The sequence below is a fragment of the Panthera pardus genome, unplaced genomic scaffold, assembly GCF_024362965.1.
Source record: "Panthera pardus isolate Hobbes unplaced genomic scaffold, ASM2436296v1 HiC_scaffold_16, whole genome shotgun sequence".
NCBI lineage: Eukaryota > Metazoa > Chordata > Mammalia > Carnivora > Felidae > Panthera > Panthera pardus.
This window is the reverse complement of record NW_026526721.1, coordinates 10,881,053-10,895,524: the sequence shown is the minus strand read 5'-3', so window position 1 is coordinate 10,895,524 and position 14,472 is coordinate 10,881,053. Positions and strand designations below refer to the sequence as shown.

The 14,472-nt window shown below is 50.2% G+C and overlaps 1 protein-coding gene across 5 annotated transcripts; it reads left to right on the top strand.

Moving 5' to 3' along the window:
- The first annotated feature begins 1,714 nt into the window (after nucleotides 1-1,714).
- SMIM11 (small integral membrane protein 11) lies at nucleotides 1,715-13,951 on the top strand. 5 transcript variants are annotated; one of them, XM_019420265.2, is made up of 6 exons: nucleotides 1,715-1,845; nucleotides 4,834-4,916; nucleotides 5,090-5,183; nucleotides 5,539-5,641; nucleotides 10,899-11,069; nucleotides 13,769-13,951. In XM_019420265.2, exons 4-5 carry the CDS (start codon nucleotides 5,630-5,632, stop codon nucleotides 11,052-11,054), a joined length of 168 nt encoding a protein of 55 aa, XP_019275810.1. In that variant the 5' UTR covers nucleotides 1,715-1,845; nucleotides 4,834-4,916; nucleotides 5,090-5,183; nucleotides 5,539-5,629; the 3' UTR covers nucleotides 11,055-11,069; nucleotides 13,769-13,951. The 5 variants fall into 5 exon arrangements, with proteins under 5 accessions (XP_019275810.1, XP_019275812.1, XP_019275809.1 ...); XM_019420267.2 differs by lacking the exon at nucleotides 5,090-5,183 and having other exon boundaries at nucleotides 5,544-5,641; XM_019420264.2 differs by lacking the exon at nucleotides 5,090-5,183.
- The last annotated feature ends 521 nt before the right edge of the window (nucleotides 13,952-14,472 follow it).

Here is a 14,472-nt window from a genome sequence, read left to right as displayed (position 1 = left end):
GTCTCAAAAATAAAAAAAAAATAAAAAAAAATGTTAAAAAAAATTAAAAAAAAAAAAAAAAGAAATCTTTTCTCTCCTGCTTTGAGATACAAATCTTTTACCAGCCAGCACGGCCTTGTCTCTTTGAAACGCCAACACTCAAGGCGGGAACCCTTCCCACCCGGTGGGTACCTTGCTTGAACGTGCACCACTCTCTCTGGTCATAAAGACAGAAGCTTCTCTTCCGGGTAAGTCAAATCAGACCCACTAATGCCCTGGTTTTTGTAAATTTCCACTTCCCTGATTCTGCTCAACTGACCCCACTCCCCCACTCTCCCCCCCCCCCCCCCCCCCAGTTCCCGCTCCATAAATCCAAGTTGACTTTGGTTCATACTGGACCCTCTTCTCTGTTGCAACAGTTCCTGAAGGAAGTCTATCCTTCATGCTTTAACTAGTGTCTGGCTTCATCTTGGACACAGGAAACCAAATTGAGGGAAAGAAATTTAGATTTCTGGAAGAAAGTGCATTTTATTATCATCACTGAAAGGACAGCTGGTGACACAGATGGCTATCAGCCAGCTTTCCTTTTGGGGGATGGGCGAAATGCCCAATCTTCAGAAGCATGTTGGGTAGAGAGCTGTTGGAACCCACTTCGACATTAATCCCCCAAATCCTAGGCTTTCCACTTTCAACTCGGCAACGAAAGATGCCCCTTCAAACAACTTGTTTTTCTTTTCTACCCCGTTCGCTGTTAGAGCTCCAGCTGCTTGGATTCCTGGCTCCATATGACCTGAGCGCCTCTTAACTTCTTACAAGAGTTCAGAAGTGGTTCGAAAACGAGCCCATGGGAGTTGCTGCCCCTACAGTCTACATCCAGACTACTGAGAGTCAGGGTCGCAGCTCCGGCACTTGCGGGCTTTAAGACCCTGGACAAATTAATCTCTCTGTGCCTCCCTTTCCTCATGTGCGAATTAGTTGTATGATGTCCGGGTATAGGCTCGTTACGAGACTTCAGCGAGACAAGAAGCCTAGTTTTGTTACTTTCTATAGGAAAACTTCGCTGGTCAGCAGAACCAAACCCTCCACCCCTCACTTTGTCCTTGTCCTCTGCAGGCCTAACAACACCTTGTGCGTCATCACCACAAAACGTCATAATGGCATTTGGAGTCAGACCTCCTCCTGGGTTCGAATCTAAATTCTGTCCCTGCAATTCGCGGGTGTTGTTCTTGCGCCAGCCGCTTACTCTCCCCTTGCTCGGCTCCTTAATCCACAGAAGGGTGAGCCGAGCACGGAGAAAGAGCTCCGTGCACCTTCCCTGGGGTCACCCTTGCATTTATTTGGGGTCCGGCTTGCGCGCTCCCGCGGGGCCGGGGCTGAGCGTGCCCGAGCGCGTACTTCGCGTCTGGTGAACGAAGGAAGCTGGGACCCCGGTACCCGGGCTACCGCTCTCCCAAAGGAAAACGCACGCATTTTGTCAGAGATGAACGCTATATTTGGAAACCTCTGGGGACCCAAGGGTCCTCAGTCGCAGACAGCAGCGGGTAGTAGCCAGAGGAAGCGGGACGCCCAGTCCTGCGGCCGTCGACCTCCCCCAGCTCCGGTAAGGTCACAACGGGAACGCGCCGGGTTCCGGAGCACAGTCTCCAGCCGTGCCAATCGTGACCCCTGACCCCTGCGCATCCCCCAGCAGTCCGGTGCGGAGCGTCCCACTGCGCCTGCGTACCGGGCGTACGCCCGCGAATGCGGCCCGCGAATTGCGCCGGCGCGCGGAGCGGTGCATGTCGGGACGTGTAGTCTCCCCGCCGCCTTGAGCGAGTGACCGTTCCTGTGCAGGCCCCGGCGCAGGAGCCTCCGCGGCCTGGAGCTGTAAGTGGGTGACATCCGGTCAGCGGGATCCTGACCCGAAGCCCGACAGCTTTTGGGGGGCGCTGGGGAGTCCGGTGGTCGGCCCCGCGTTTGCTGTTCTGTCAGGGATGCCCGCCAGCCGGCCCCCCTGCCGCGCGGCGCCGGCTTCCCGGGTGGGGACCAGGAGGGTGACGGCCGCCGCGGCCCCACCCGCGGAGCGCCCCGGCCTGGCTCGGTCGTCCCGGCGCCGCGGAATCCGCGGATCCGGCGCCGGGGGCGCTGTGTTTAGGCCGGCACGAGGTCCGGACGGGGCCCAGAGTTGTTCCGGACGGAGGGTTTGGAGAGATGAGCGAATATTCCGGACACCCTGTTATGTGGATGGGTGGGGGAAACGACGGCCGCCGTTGGCCCTCATCCCCGGGTCTCAGCGGGTTAGGTGTTACTCCCCAAGGGTCGGTTATGGAGGAGCCGAGATCCAGCCTCTCTGGCCCTGGGAACCGCAGGTGACCTGGTAGTGGGGCTCAGAGGTCGACGGAGTGATGCCCAGGGTTCACCTGCAACTCCCTCCCCCTCGCACCACCCAACTTCTAATGATTGGGTGAAGAGCTGGGGTGAAAAGGGCAGAGACCGGGAATGCGAACATGTTCCGAAACGTTCTGACACGGCCTAATTAGCGGCTGGAATGAGCGTAGATAGCAGGAGACTGACCACCCTGGAGTTTGCTGGGTGTGCCAAGAAGAAAACGTAGATTCTGGACAGTATTTTGTCCAGATGGCTTTCATTGTCCTAACCTGAATAAACGGAGAGCTTTTCCGGTTTTTAGGATAAATCTGGCAAAGGAAAAAAAAAAAATGATAGAAGCAAAGGCTTCTATCTGAGCCACTGTTATTTTTCAGATTTAAGTTAGCTTGAATGGTGCATAGTTCCGGGGGAAGTCTAAAACCTCCTGCACTTCACAGTTTTTATGCCTCAACAGTGTCCACGCCTTGTTGGCTTCTGCAGTTCGGCCCTCAGATACCAGCTGCCTTCTGTGGCTAATATTGCATCAGACATACATATGGCAGTGGAGCTAATAGCCTGCTGATATTTTTAGCTGTCTCAGTTCTCATTTGCTGAAGTCCTGCCAGGTGCTACAAAAGTTAGAGTTAGAGCATGCAATTGAAGCGAGAAGAGGAAAGTTATCATTTGGAGGCAGCAGGTAGGAATGAGCTGGACCGATCAGCCCTCTTGTCTCCCACCCGCTCACTGCATCACTCCCACTACTTTTTTTTTTGCAGGTTGACTTTAAATATGTTTCCTTCTAAAGAGCTTGAATTTCATCACCCTAGGTATGAAGCTGAGGCAACTGCCAGTAAATTTTCATAGTCAGATTGTGTGATATCAGAGAAAATGGGGACTTAACGAATTCCAGAGTTGCAGAGTTGTTCCTTGGATTCCGATTTTTAAAATGAGAACATTTTGGTTCAGAGAGGTTAATGGCTTGCCCCGGGTCACATGCCTGCCATTGGTGCCACCAAGAATAGAGTCCAGCTCTCCAGTTCTCTTGGTCCCTGCTATCTTGCATTGATTGCATTTTGCTCTGGTTGCCTCTTGTTTATGGTTCTTAAGCTTGGCATGCCCATTAGCAGAAGGAGAGATATTTATCATAACACTAATGGTTGATATTTATTGAAATGTTTTCCATGTACTGAGCATTGTGCTTAGTGTTTATAATCCAGTCTCTGAAGAATTTACAAATGAGAGATGCGGGGCTCAGAGAGGCCAAGTGAGTTGTCCAAGGTCACACCAGTAGTAAATGTAATATTTGGTTGCCAGAGGGCCAGACCGTTGGGTGTTCTTTTTTTAAGTCAACACTCTTTTTTTTTTTTTTTTAAATTAATTTCCTAAAATAATCCCTACACCCAGTGTGAGGCTGTAACTCACAATTCCGAGATCAAGAGTCACATGCTTTACCAACTGAGCCAACCAGGCACCCCATGGGGTGTTCTTTTTAATTTCCTCTCATAAGCTTTTTGGACCTATTTGTTGCCCTTGACCTTGGGAATCAATATCTTACGTTAATCCATTAATGTATCTTATATTAATCCATTAATTCTTACATCAAGTCTTGTAATTAATTACATTAATACATTAATATGACCGCAGAAAATAAAGAACAGCCAAACTTACCTACTGTATTTGTACACAGCTCCGTTAGAGCAAGAGTTGTAAAAATGAAATTTACATAACCTTAAACATTGTTCAATTACAACACGGCTAAACCCTGAGATTATCAGAGATTACTGAAAGTGAAAATTCTAGCAACAGGTCATAGGAACGTGTTTCTCCAGTGCAAGTCAGAATCTCCTGCTACTTGAGGACAAACAGGCCATTTATCCATGAAGAAAACGAGCACCTTCAATCACGTCATCCCATTTAAAGAGATTTATGGTGTACGTTCCTATCATGAACTTATCTGGCTTTGAAAGAAGTCGTGGGGAAAACTCGGTTATCTTGTGCCAACCACCAGCCTGTTTTCCAGATACTATGACCTTGAATCGATGAGGTATGAATTTTCTATACTTACATGCTTTTGTAAGTAAAAGTTTTAATAAAACACTTTCCCCGAAGTTCATTTTAGTATCCCCATTCTAAAGGCCTGACCTTTTCTTGTGCCTTTTCTCCATTCTAAGTACATTTAAAGGCAAGCATCCCCATGATTTTTGAATTTGCAAAGCTTTCTGCCCATATCAGGGTAAGACTCTGGAGCCACACTGGATGGGTTCAAATCCCAGTCCCTGTGCGACCCTGGACGCGTTACATAAACTTTGTTGCCTCACCTCTGACACAGAACAATAAATCTCTCTCCGGAGCTCGTGTGAAAACTAAATGAGTTTGCACAGCTAATGTGCCGTAGTGCAGCCAGGCACCGTGACGTGAAGCTCCGAGTCTACCGTAAGTTGCCAAATTTCAGAAAAAAGTCAGGGCCCTAGAGCCCATCTGGCTCACACCCCCTTTCTTCATTTACAGATGGGACCAAGGCCCCGGGAGGGAAGTCACTTACCAGAGTGCGTGGGTTCTTCATCCAGAACTCAAGTCTTCTGACTCTTGGGGTACGTGCCGTAGCATAAGAATAATGACATACAAGGCCTTGGAGCAGATGCTGTGCTCCAGCTGTGTCCCCTGACCTGTCATTTCCTGCTGCTGCCTCACATTTTAGATGAGATTCTAGATAGGAATTACTTCCTGAGGACAGTTTTTTTGCGTATCATTTATTCCCCTCCAGATATTTTTTAAACACCAAGATGAGCTTAACACTCAGAGGACTTGAAAAAAGAGAGGCACTCATCCGCCGGCCAGCTCTTTGCTCAGGACAGGAGGTGGGTGGAGAAGACTTGGGAGCTCTTCTGTCCACAGATGCGTGGCGGGGGGGGAGCACCTGTCCCCTCAGGCACAACACTGCCACCGCTGCTCGGGGCTGTGCCCCCAGCCCAGGCAAAAAATAGCCACGGAGACCTTTCTGCTCACCAAGAGCCAAGCCCGTCTTCCTCCCTGAGCCGGGCCATCTGCTTTCCACCAGGCTCTGGGTCCCCTGCTGGGGGCCCCCCCGAACCCTCCTCTCTGTGGGGCTTGCTGTCTTTGCTCATGTGCCCTTTCTCTCCATCAAAGGGAAGGCTTCCTAAGGTGGACTGATCTGGAAAACCCAAAGTGACCTGTTTCTTCTCTCCCCCCCAGAACAGCAAGACCTGACCTCCCAGTTCCTCTCTCCATGTGCTTGTCTGAGCAGGCCCACGTCGACCAGGAGTGACTTCACAATTGGCCCAGCATGAACTGGAAGGTGAGTATGCTTTTAATTTATACGTTGTGGCTTGGTTTTTTCTTTCTCCTCATTGTAAAAAGTGAGAGTAGGGGGCACCAGGGTGGCTCAGTTGGTTAAGCATCCGATTTCAGCTCAGGTCATGATCTCGCAGCTCGTGAGTTTGAACCCCATGTCGGGCTCTGTGCTGACAGCTCGGAGCCTGGAGCCTGCTTCGGATTCTGTGTCTCCCTCTCTCTGCCCCTCCACCGCTCATGCTCTGTCTCTCTCTCTCTCTCTCTCTCTCTCTCCCCCCCCAAAAATAAACATTAAAAAAAAACCTTTTTTTTTTAAATTGAGAGTAACAGTGCTGTAGAGGTGGGTTGATTAAAAAGAAAAAAATGAATTAAAGCAGGAATCATAATACTATTTAATATTTAATTTTAAGTTAAAACATATAAAAGTTCATTTAGTCACCAGACTTTTGGAGGGGGGTTAGGCCCTTTCTTTGAATGGGGGTACACTGACTTCAGATCTGCCTCACTTTTCTTGCAAAAACCATGCCTGTAAAGTTTTACCTACAGTTTCACATTTTGGTTTCTTTCAAGTGGGTTACTATGTTATGAAACAACCTACATACAAAATCTTTCCAGATTTTTATCTCGTCTTCCCTAATCTTTTACATTTGTGTTGCCAACAGCACTGTTTTTTTTTTTTTCAACTCAAACTCGAAAATGCATTGAAAGCGTTTGATTTACTTCTCATGGAAACAAGTTTTTTCTTTATAAAATATAGCCATATTTCACTAAGTGTTGTGTTTACAAAAACTACCTATGATAACATCAAGTTCAACTTAAACTAGTTGGGGAATAAACATAGCTGTCCTCTGCAGAACAGATTCAGCAGATGAGAGCACAGGGCCAAGGGCAGAATTCTTCGGGGCATTCAGCGGGCTGCGGGCAGCAGCCAGCAGGTTTTACAGAGGGAAGGAGAATCATCGCATCAAATCCCCAAAGTGGGTGGGGTGTGGTAGCTGTTGGTTTAGAGAGCAGCCACTAAAATAGATCATATTGTAGAGTCTTTGAAAGTATGATATCCAGCAAAAATCGTGTTGTCTTCACCGTCTAGAGATGGCTACTATTAACAATTTTGGTGTGTTTTCTTCTAGTGTTTTGTCCATATTTGTAAGTGTAGCGTGTGTGTTTTCAAACTTAGGATCTCACTGTGTATTTTTGCAACTATGAGCATTTGCTTGTTCAAAACATCCACCAGCTTTCCATTGCAAGGCTCCCTGGGAAGGTGTGGAAGCAGGACCGGGGGGGGGCTAGGAGATAGAGAACCCCTCTGCTTCCCCAGCTCTTTGGGGCAAAGGTTTGGGGGGGACCATGCAGAAGGACGGACCATGGGGACTTTTCTCCAGGACAAGCCTGGTTGAATTTAAGAGGCAGAGTGAGGACTTCTTGAAGGGGTTGAAAATGTTGGAGCGTTTGTTTAGCAAATATTGGGATTCCAGAACTCACCGTGGAAAGGCTGGGAAGGAAAGACGAGGCAGCAAGGAGATACAAGGGGAAGAAGCAGAAAACGGCGTGGGGTGGGATTTAGGGAAGGGCCTGTCCTCTCTGTGGTGGCCACAGGCAGTGGGGACAAGAGGCAGTAACTGGTACTGAAGGCTTGCTGAGGACTTGTTAAAACACAGACGGTGTTAAAACACACACCCCCCAAAGTTCCTGATCACTTAGTCTGGGGCTACCACTGGTCTAAGGCAGGCCGCAGAGAACGTTTTTAATCGTAGAATGATGGACAACCCACTTGACCACCCAGGCCAATCCTGCCGGTGACAGAAGGCGTTCTTTCTTATGTCAGGGACAGAATCTGCCCAAACCTTTCGGACTTCGAGCAGACACATAGCTCTGTGGCTGCCTGGGAACCACCTCATGTTTAAGAGGGGGCCCTTCCCTGTACTGTCGGGAAGAAGTGGCCTCTCTTCGCACCCTGACTGCATGAGGCTCTGGAAGGCAGCAGGATTATGTAGCCCGCGGTACATCCTGTCGGCTTCCCTTTCTGGCTCAGGGGGCCTGTGGCATCAGTGACAGTCAGTACTGCGCATTAGCGACAGTATTTGCTAATTATTCAAAAAATGAGCCACTCTCATTACACGAGATTTGGGGATTTATTTTAAAAAATTGGTATGGGGCGCCTGGGTGGCTCAGTCGGTTAAGCATCCGACTTTGGCTCAGGTCGTGATCTCTGAGTACGTGAGCTCGAGCCTCGCGTTGGGCCCGCTGGTCTCCGTGCAGAACTTGCTTAGGATTCTCACTGTCTCCTCTCTTGCTGCCCCTCTCCCACTCCTACTTTCTCTCTCTCTCTCAAAATAAATAAATAGATCTAAAAAACTTTTAAAAATTGGCATAGATCTCGCCCACTCCCACAATATTTTATTCACTTACCCCCTTGAAGGTTGGTTGGTTTTGAGACCGAGACAGGGAGAGCCTGGGCGGCTCAGTTGGTTAAAGAGGCTGACTCTTGATTTTGACTCAGGTTACGATCTCATGGTTCATGAGATTGAGCCCTGCATTGGGCTCTTCACTGAGTGTGGAGTCTGCTTGGGGTTCTCTCTCCCTCTCTCTCTCTGACCATCCCCCTCCCTCAAAATAAATAAACTCTAAAAAAGTTAAATAAAATGAGGGGTTTGTTAGAAAGAAATCAAAGGCAGACATTTAGCACAACTGAAGCTCAGTCCCCCAGAGGGGCAGGAGTGCAGCCCTGAAACCCTTTGCTTTAAGCCTGGGGAAGGGGGGCCCCTGACCTCTGCTGCCGCCTCTCTGCCCCCCTTCCCGGTCCTGAAACCCCTGCCTCGCGCTGCCTCCTCTCCACTACCTTTAGAAAGAAAGTAAGTACCCACACCACTTGCCTCTGTCCACTTGTTGATGTATTCCCAATTCAGTGTATTTTCTAACTTCCCGTTGAGCTCTACATTTCCCGTCACTGAGCCGTTTGATGTTTAGATCACAGGGAACCGTGAGCTGTGATGTGGGCTGCGTCATAGTAGGACTCCACGGCCTCAGCCGTGGAGATGGGGAGAACTGGAGGGGTGACTTTCCCATGTGGATTAGTGCTCTGTTGGCCTAGATCAACCCCATGAACATCAAAGGGGGTTTCCGCCTCTGAACTGCTTGATTTTTGCTGCCAAGGAGGTAAAATAAAAGCACATTTAACGCTTTTTTTCTTTCATAGCTGGTTTGTAAACGTGGCGTCCAGCCTCATCTCGACTGAGAACCTTCAAGAAAATACAGGAATTAGAGGGCTACTGGGGGGAGGTAGCGGAGGTTAGCTCTAAGTCTGAGTGAGGCAGACCCGCGTTCCAAGCTGCTTATATTTGTCACGATGGAAAGTTTCACTTTTGCAAGGTGTTCAGTTTCTTCTACTGTTGCTCGAGTGGTCTTTCTCAGTGCGTATGTTGTATTTATTCTTTGCTGTGAAAATGACTTTGTGCTTGGACACTGTTACCCAGCTGCTCAGTATTCTTGGGTTCTGACTGTTCTGGTTAAATTAAAACAATTGAAATATTTGGATTCCTCCTTTGGATGTCCGTTCTCTTCCTGCTGTACCACCTTGCCGTCGTCCTCAAATATCCGTAAGTAGCCTGTTAAATCATTTCAGAGGTAGTGATTGCAGTCGGCTTTAGTAAATTCAGTAGCCCAGACGTCGTTTGTTTGTATAATTTAATAGCAAAATTGGTGAGCGTGGGGAGTGGATGATGTGTCTTACAGTGTAGTGATAAAGAGAGCTCAGGTTTTGGAGCGGTCTGAGCTCGGTCGGACCCTCACCGTTCCAGACTTTACACTTTCTCAGCCATAAAATTAGGACAGTCTGTCTGCCTCCCGGGGACAGGAGCCGGGAGCCCGCCTGCTATGGGAGGAACCTGTAGGGGAGGCCCGTAGCGCCCAGTGAGCTCCCTGTAGGCCTCACTGACGCCATGACATCTAAGCATGAAATCTGTATCTAGGTCTAAGCCTAAAGAATTGTAATAAAATTGTGCGAACACGTATGTACATAATTTATGATTTCATTAAGTCCGTTTCCTTGAAACTCGGGAAGCAGGGGAAAGAAGACCGGCATCGAGGTTAGAATATTTCATTCTGACTCTGGCCTCATCGTGAATCGGCTGTGTGACGCAGGCCTCTCCCCGACCATGAGCTTCACTCTCCTTGTTTGTAAGGCAAACAAGTGGTAGATTTAAGTCGTGCTTAAAATCCCTCCCGGCCCTCCCGCTCTGTGAGCATATTGTTCCCGGCTAGCTGAAGTTTTCACGGACTCATTCTGTTAGAAGGAGAGACAAATGTGCTTCCTGTAGTAGAATCTAGTAGGACCTCCTTATATGGGAATTGCGTATAATAAGTTATGTTTGGCAGTTTACTGATTTCACTGGAATAAATCCTCCCTAATTAATCCTCTAGAATAAGTGACCACTCAACTAAAGCACACCTTTATTCGGGAAGGAATTTTTACTCACGCGAAAAGCTCACAGTTATCATTCAGGTCACGCTAACCGTGTTTATGAAACAAGTATAGTGTTTCCCTTGAGATACTGTTGCTCTATGTGCACTAACATCGTAACGTACCTACTAGTACAGACAGTAATTCAAATCCATCGTTATTCCCCGGACGCCATTGTGGCCCATGGGTCAGAACTTACCCTCTAACCGGAAACTATGGGAACAGTTAATGAGTAGCTCAGTTTTCATGTTTTGAATTTTACTGTATTTTTATATTTATTGAAGCGCCGATGCTGATGAGTGGCTACAACCAAGAGGAAATCGTAGCCTCCTAGGATCGGAGAATCTAGAGACGGGGTCTGGCCCACCTCCCTTGAGGAGGCAGAAGCTTAGAAGTCAAGTGCCTGACCCAGGTCTCGTGGTCAGTCGGTGGCAGAGCAGAGCTATAGCCCGGTCCCCCCTGCGCCCCCCCCACCCCAGCTCCGGCTGCTTTCACTGGACCGCAGTGCCTCCTGGGCAGCAGGGGCCGGGGTGACCGGCCCAGGGCCTGGTCCAGTCGTGGGAGACCACAGTTACGTCTGCGGCCCGTGGGTGGTTCACGCACGAAGCTAGCAGCAAGGGGGCGGTGGAGGGTGGAGGGAAAACTAGACCGCGTCTGTCCTGGTCGCCAGCGTAGCCCCAGCAGCTGGCCTAGTGCCTGTTACGTGACAGGTGTGCGGTAAGGGTTTGCTAAACGAGGGAATGTAACAGAAACGTTCCTTCTCAATCATAGTACATCTAGAATGCTTGCTTTCTTCTTTAAGGTCCTTGAACACATGCCCTTGCTGCTGTATATCTTGGCAGCAAAAACCTTAATTCTCTGCCTGGCGTTTGCTGGAGTCAAAATCTACCAACGGAAAAGATTAGAAGCAAAACTGGAAGCTGAAAAAAAGAAGCAGTCAGAGAAGAAAGATAACTAGAGGGAAAAATCAAAGGTATGGGGACTTTGCTCGTGCAAAATTTACAGCGGGCCGGGGTGGGCCGAGGCACAGACGTGGGGGTCAGAGAACCCCTCCTGCCTCCAGTCTGAAGGCCGCGTGAGACCCACCTGCTGTCTGATGGGGGGCATCTGCGGGAGGGGAGGCGTGCAGATCCCGGCCCCCTGCACCCTGGGTGCAGATGAGCTAGGTTGTGCCCGCCTCTGCTCGAAGCCTGGGCGCTGCTCCCTTATCCAGGCAGCGGGGCTGAGCAGGTGTTGGGTCGCAGAACTCTTGAGAATTTCCTGAGAGCCGTGGACCTTCTCCCGGCAGAAGCACGCATAGTAGAAACACCTACAGTTGCACATCAAATTGCAGACGGGGGCGGGGAGGAGGTGGGGTCACAGGTCTGTGGAGACCCATGCCCGTACCTAAGATGAACAAACCCTGCTCGATCTTCAGGAGAAAGTCTGACTCCCAGGAATGGCATAGAAATCCCCTCCCGATGTGTTCTTGCCCCTCCAGTGCTCACTCCCCACACTTCTGCAGGCCACTCCTTGACCGTGGGAGACTTTCCGGCCCCTTGGCCTTGGCTTGTTAGTACCAGAGCGTCCTTCCCAACAACCTCTTCATGTAAGCGTGAAGTCTTACTCGTCGCGGTAGCCCTGGGCCTGTCACAGCACCCAAGAGGTGCCCAGAGCACATCTGTTGAGTTAAGGCACCAGGAAGTAGTTCTGAAACGCCCACCACAGAGTGAACAGACGATGATCAGCACCTCCCTTAGTTCTGGTGTGTGATCTGATTTCTTCCATTTATCGGGTTGAATTCTGTGCTGCTCTGAAAATTTGAGGATTCAACTACGGTGACAGGTTTCTAGATCAGCGGTCCCCAAACTTGGCTCCTGATCAGAATTGTTGAAAGTGCAGATTTCCAGGCCCCAACCCCCGAGAGATTCCATTACGTGGGTGTAGACATCTGTTCTTTTGAAAAACCATTAAGGGATTCTTCTTTCTTTTTTTTCTTTCTTAACATACGTAGGTGTATTTTTTATTTAAATTTTAGTTAGTTAACATGCATTTAAATTTTAGTTAGTTAACACAGCCCTTTCAGCAATGTGTCACTCTAGGAGCCACTGGGCCAGCGATCTCCTAACCCCTCTCCACCCGGAGATACCATGCTTCTGTAAATAGGAATTCCCATAGAGGATTTTTAAAAACCTTTTTTAATGTTGATTTATTTATTTTGAGTGAGAGAGAGAGAGCAGGAGAGGGGCAGAGAAAAAGAGGGAGAGAGAGACTCCCAAGCAGGCTCCGAGCTGTCAGCACAGAGCCTAACACGGGGCTCGATCCCACAAACTGTGAAATCATGACCTGAGCAAAAATCAGCCTCGGATGCTTAACCAGTTGTGCCACCCAGGTGCCTCCCGTAGAGGATCTTTAGGCCTGTGGAGGTGTAGGGGCGCCTGGGTGGCTCTGTCGGTTGAGCGTCAGCCTTCAGCTCGGGTCACAATCTCGCACTCCGTGAGTTCAAGCCCCGCGTCGGGCTCTGTGCTGACAGCGGAGCCTGGAGCCTGCTTCGGATTCTGGGTCTCCCTCTCTCTCTGCCCCACCCCCGCCCACGCTCTCTCTCTCTCTCTCTTATTATAAATAAATAAATGTTAAAAGAAAAAAGTTTGGACCTGTGGAGGTTAATGGCACACGACTAGTAATCGTAGCAACACTTACTGAATGACTGTTGTGTGGCTAGCATTTTGCTCAGCATTTCTCAGCTGGCCGGCTTATCGCTTCTGCTCATAGCTCTGCGGGGCCCGTTCAGACTGAGAAAGGGCTGGCCCTCTGCCTCGTGAAGAGCAGAGTCAGGATCGAACCCAGGTCAGACACGGGCCCACCGGGCCTCACCCCGGCTGCATCCCCTTCCCGAGTGCAGGGACGTGCACTGAGAGACTGTGAAGCACAGTGGCTCTCTGGTCCTCACCCCGGGCCCAGAATCCCGTCCTCTGTCATTGCCCCCCACACCGTCCCTGGCCAGAACCTTGGTTTTTTTGGAAACGGTGTTTTACTGGCTGAAACCCAGGAGTGGGCAACTGGGGTGAGGAAAGAGGGAGCATTGCAAAACTAAAACCATCAAGGGAGGGCAGTTCTCTTTGAAATGTGTGGTAGGTTGAATTTCTGTCTCAGGCAGAGTCTAATTTTTTTTAATGTTTTATTTATTTTTGAGAGCAAGAGAGACAGAGCACGAGCAGGGGGAGGGGCAGAGAGAGAGGGAGACCCAGAATCCGAAGCAGGCTCCAGGCTCCGAGCTGTCAGCACGGAGCCCGATGCAGGACTCGAACTCACAGACCGTGAGATCATGACCTGAGCCGACTGAGCCACCCCGGCGCCCCCAGAACCCTCATTTTGCGTTAGACCAAGAAGAGGAAGGAAAGATGGGATGTGGGGCCACGAGCGCTTCCCTCCCACCGGCACCCGCAGAGGCCTCGGGGCGCGGGGGCTGCCGCGAGACTGACGCTTCATTTTCCTGCCAGCCTCGAACCTGCTTTTAAACCAGGGCAGAAAACCGGGATGTTGAAAATAACATTCTTTTAATAGATAAACTTGCGGTGGTTTCTGTTTGTTACGTTGAACCGGCTGAGCGCCAGGGTCAGCGCTGAGCAGGTCAAACCTCCGTCGGTGTTCAATCAGACATTTCATACCCACCCTTTTTGTCTTCCTTTCTAGAGTTTGCGATTTAAATGTCAGCCTGAGTGGACCCCAGCTGAGAAGGAAGCGGAGACCCTTACTGAATGGGGTGTCGGAGGATAGACTCCCAACCTATAAGTTTAACTTAAAATTGTATGCATTTTTTTATGCCCTTGAAAGAACCAGTATTTTGTTTACTGAAATAAAATACCTTTGTAAAAACGTTGTCTCTGTCTCTGGAATAAGCCAGAGCATTTGTGTCTCACGCAGACACACACCGCCCCCCACCCCCACCCCCCACCCCCCGCCCGGTGTTGTGAGGGGAGGGAGTTTTGCCAACCTGCACCCCTCCCGGCCTTTCTTGGGATCGCAGGTGCTCTTGACCCAGGACCGGGCGGAGGGAGAAGTGGCGTCTGCTCCGGGGGTGGGAGCCTCGGCCACCCGCCCTCCCCGGCTCTCCGGCCCTCTGCTGTGCTGCCCTCCTGCACGCTGCCCTGCTCCGGCCCGCCTCCGGCCATGTTTCCATTGTTGGGGTAGAGGGAGGCCGCACCCCACTTGCCCAAGCCACGTTAGCGCCTCTGCTGACCCAGGAGGGTCCTCGTGGGGAGGGCTGCAGGGTGAGACCCATCGGCCACACTGGGCGGGAGTCTAGGAAGAACTCGCGTCCCCGAGTCCTGCTGTGACAGAGTTAGAAGAGCGGGGTGTACACGGTCCTCTCCCCCCCCCACCCCCACCCCGTGTGC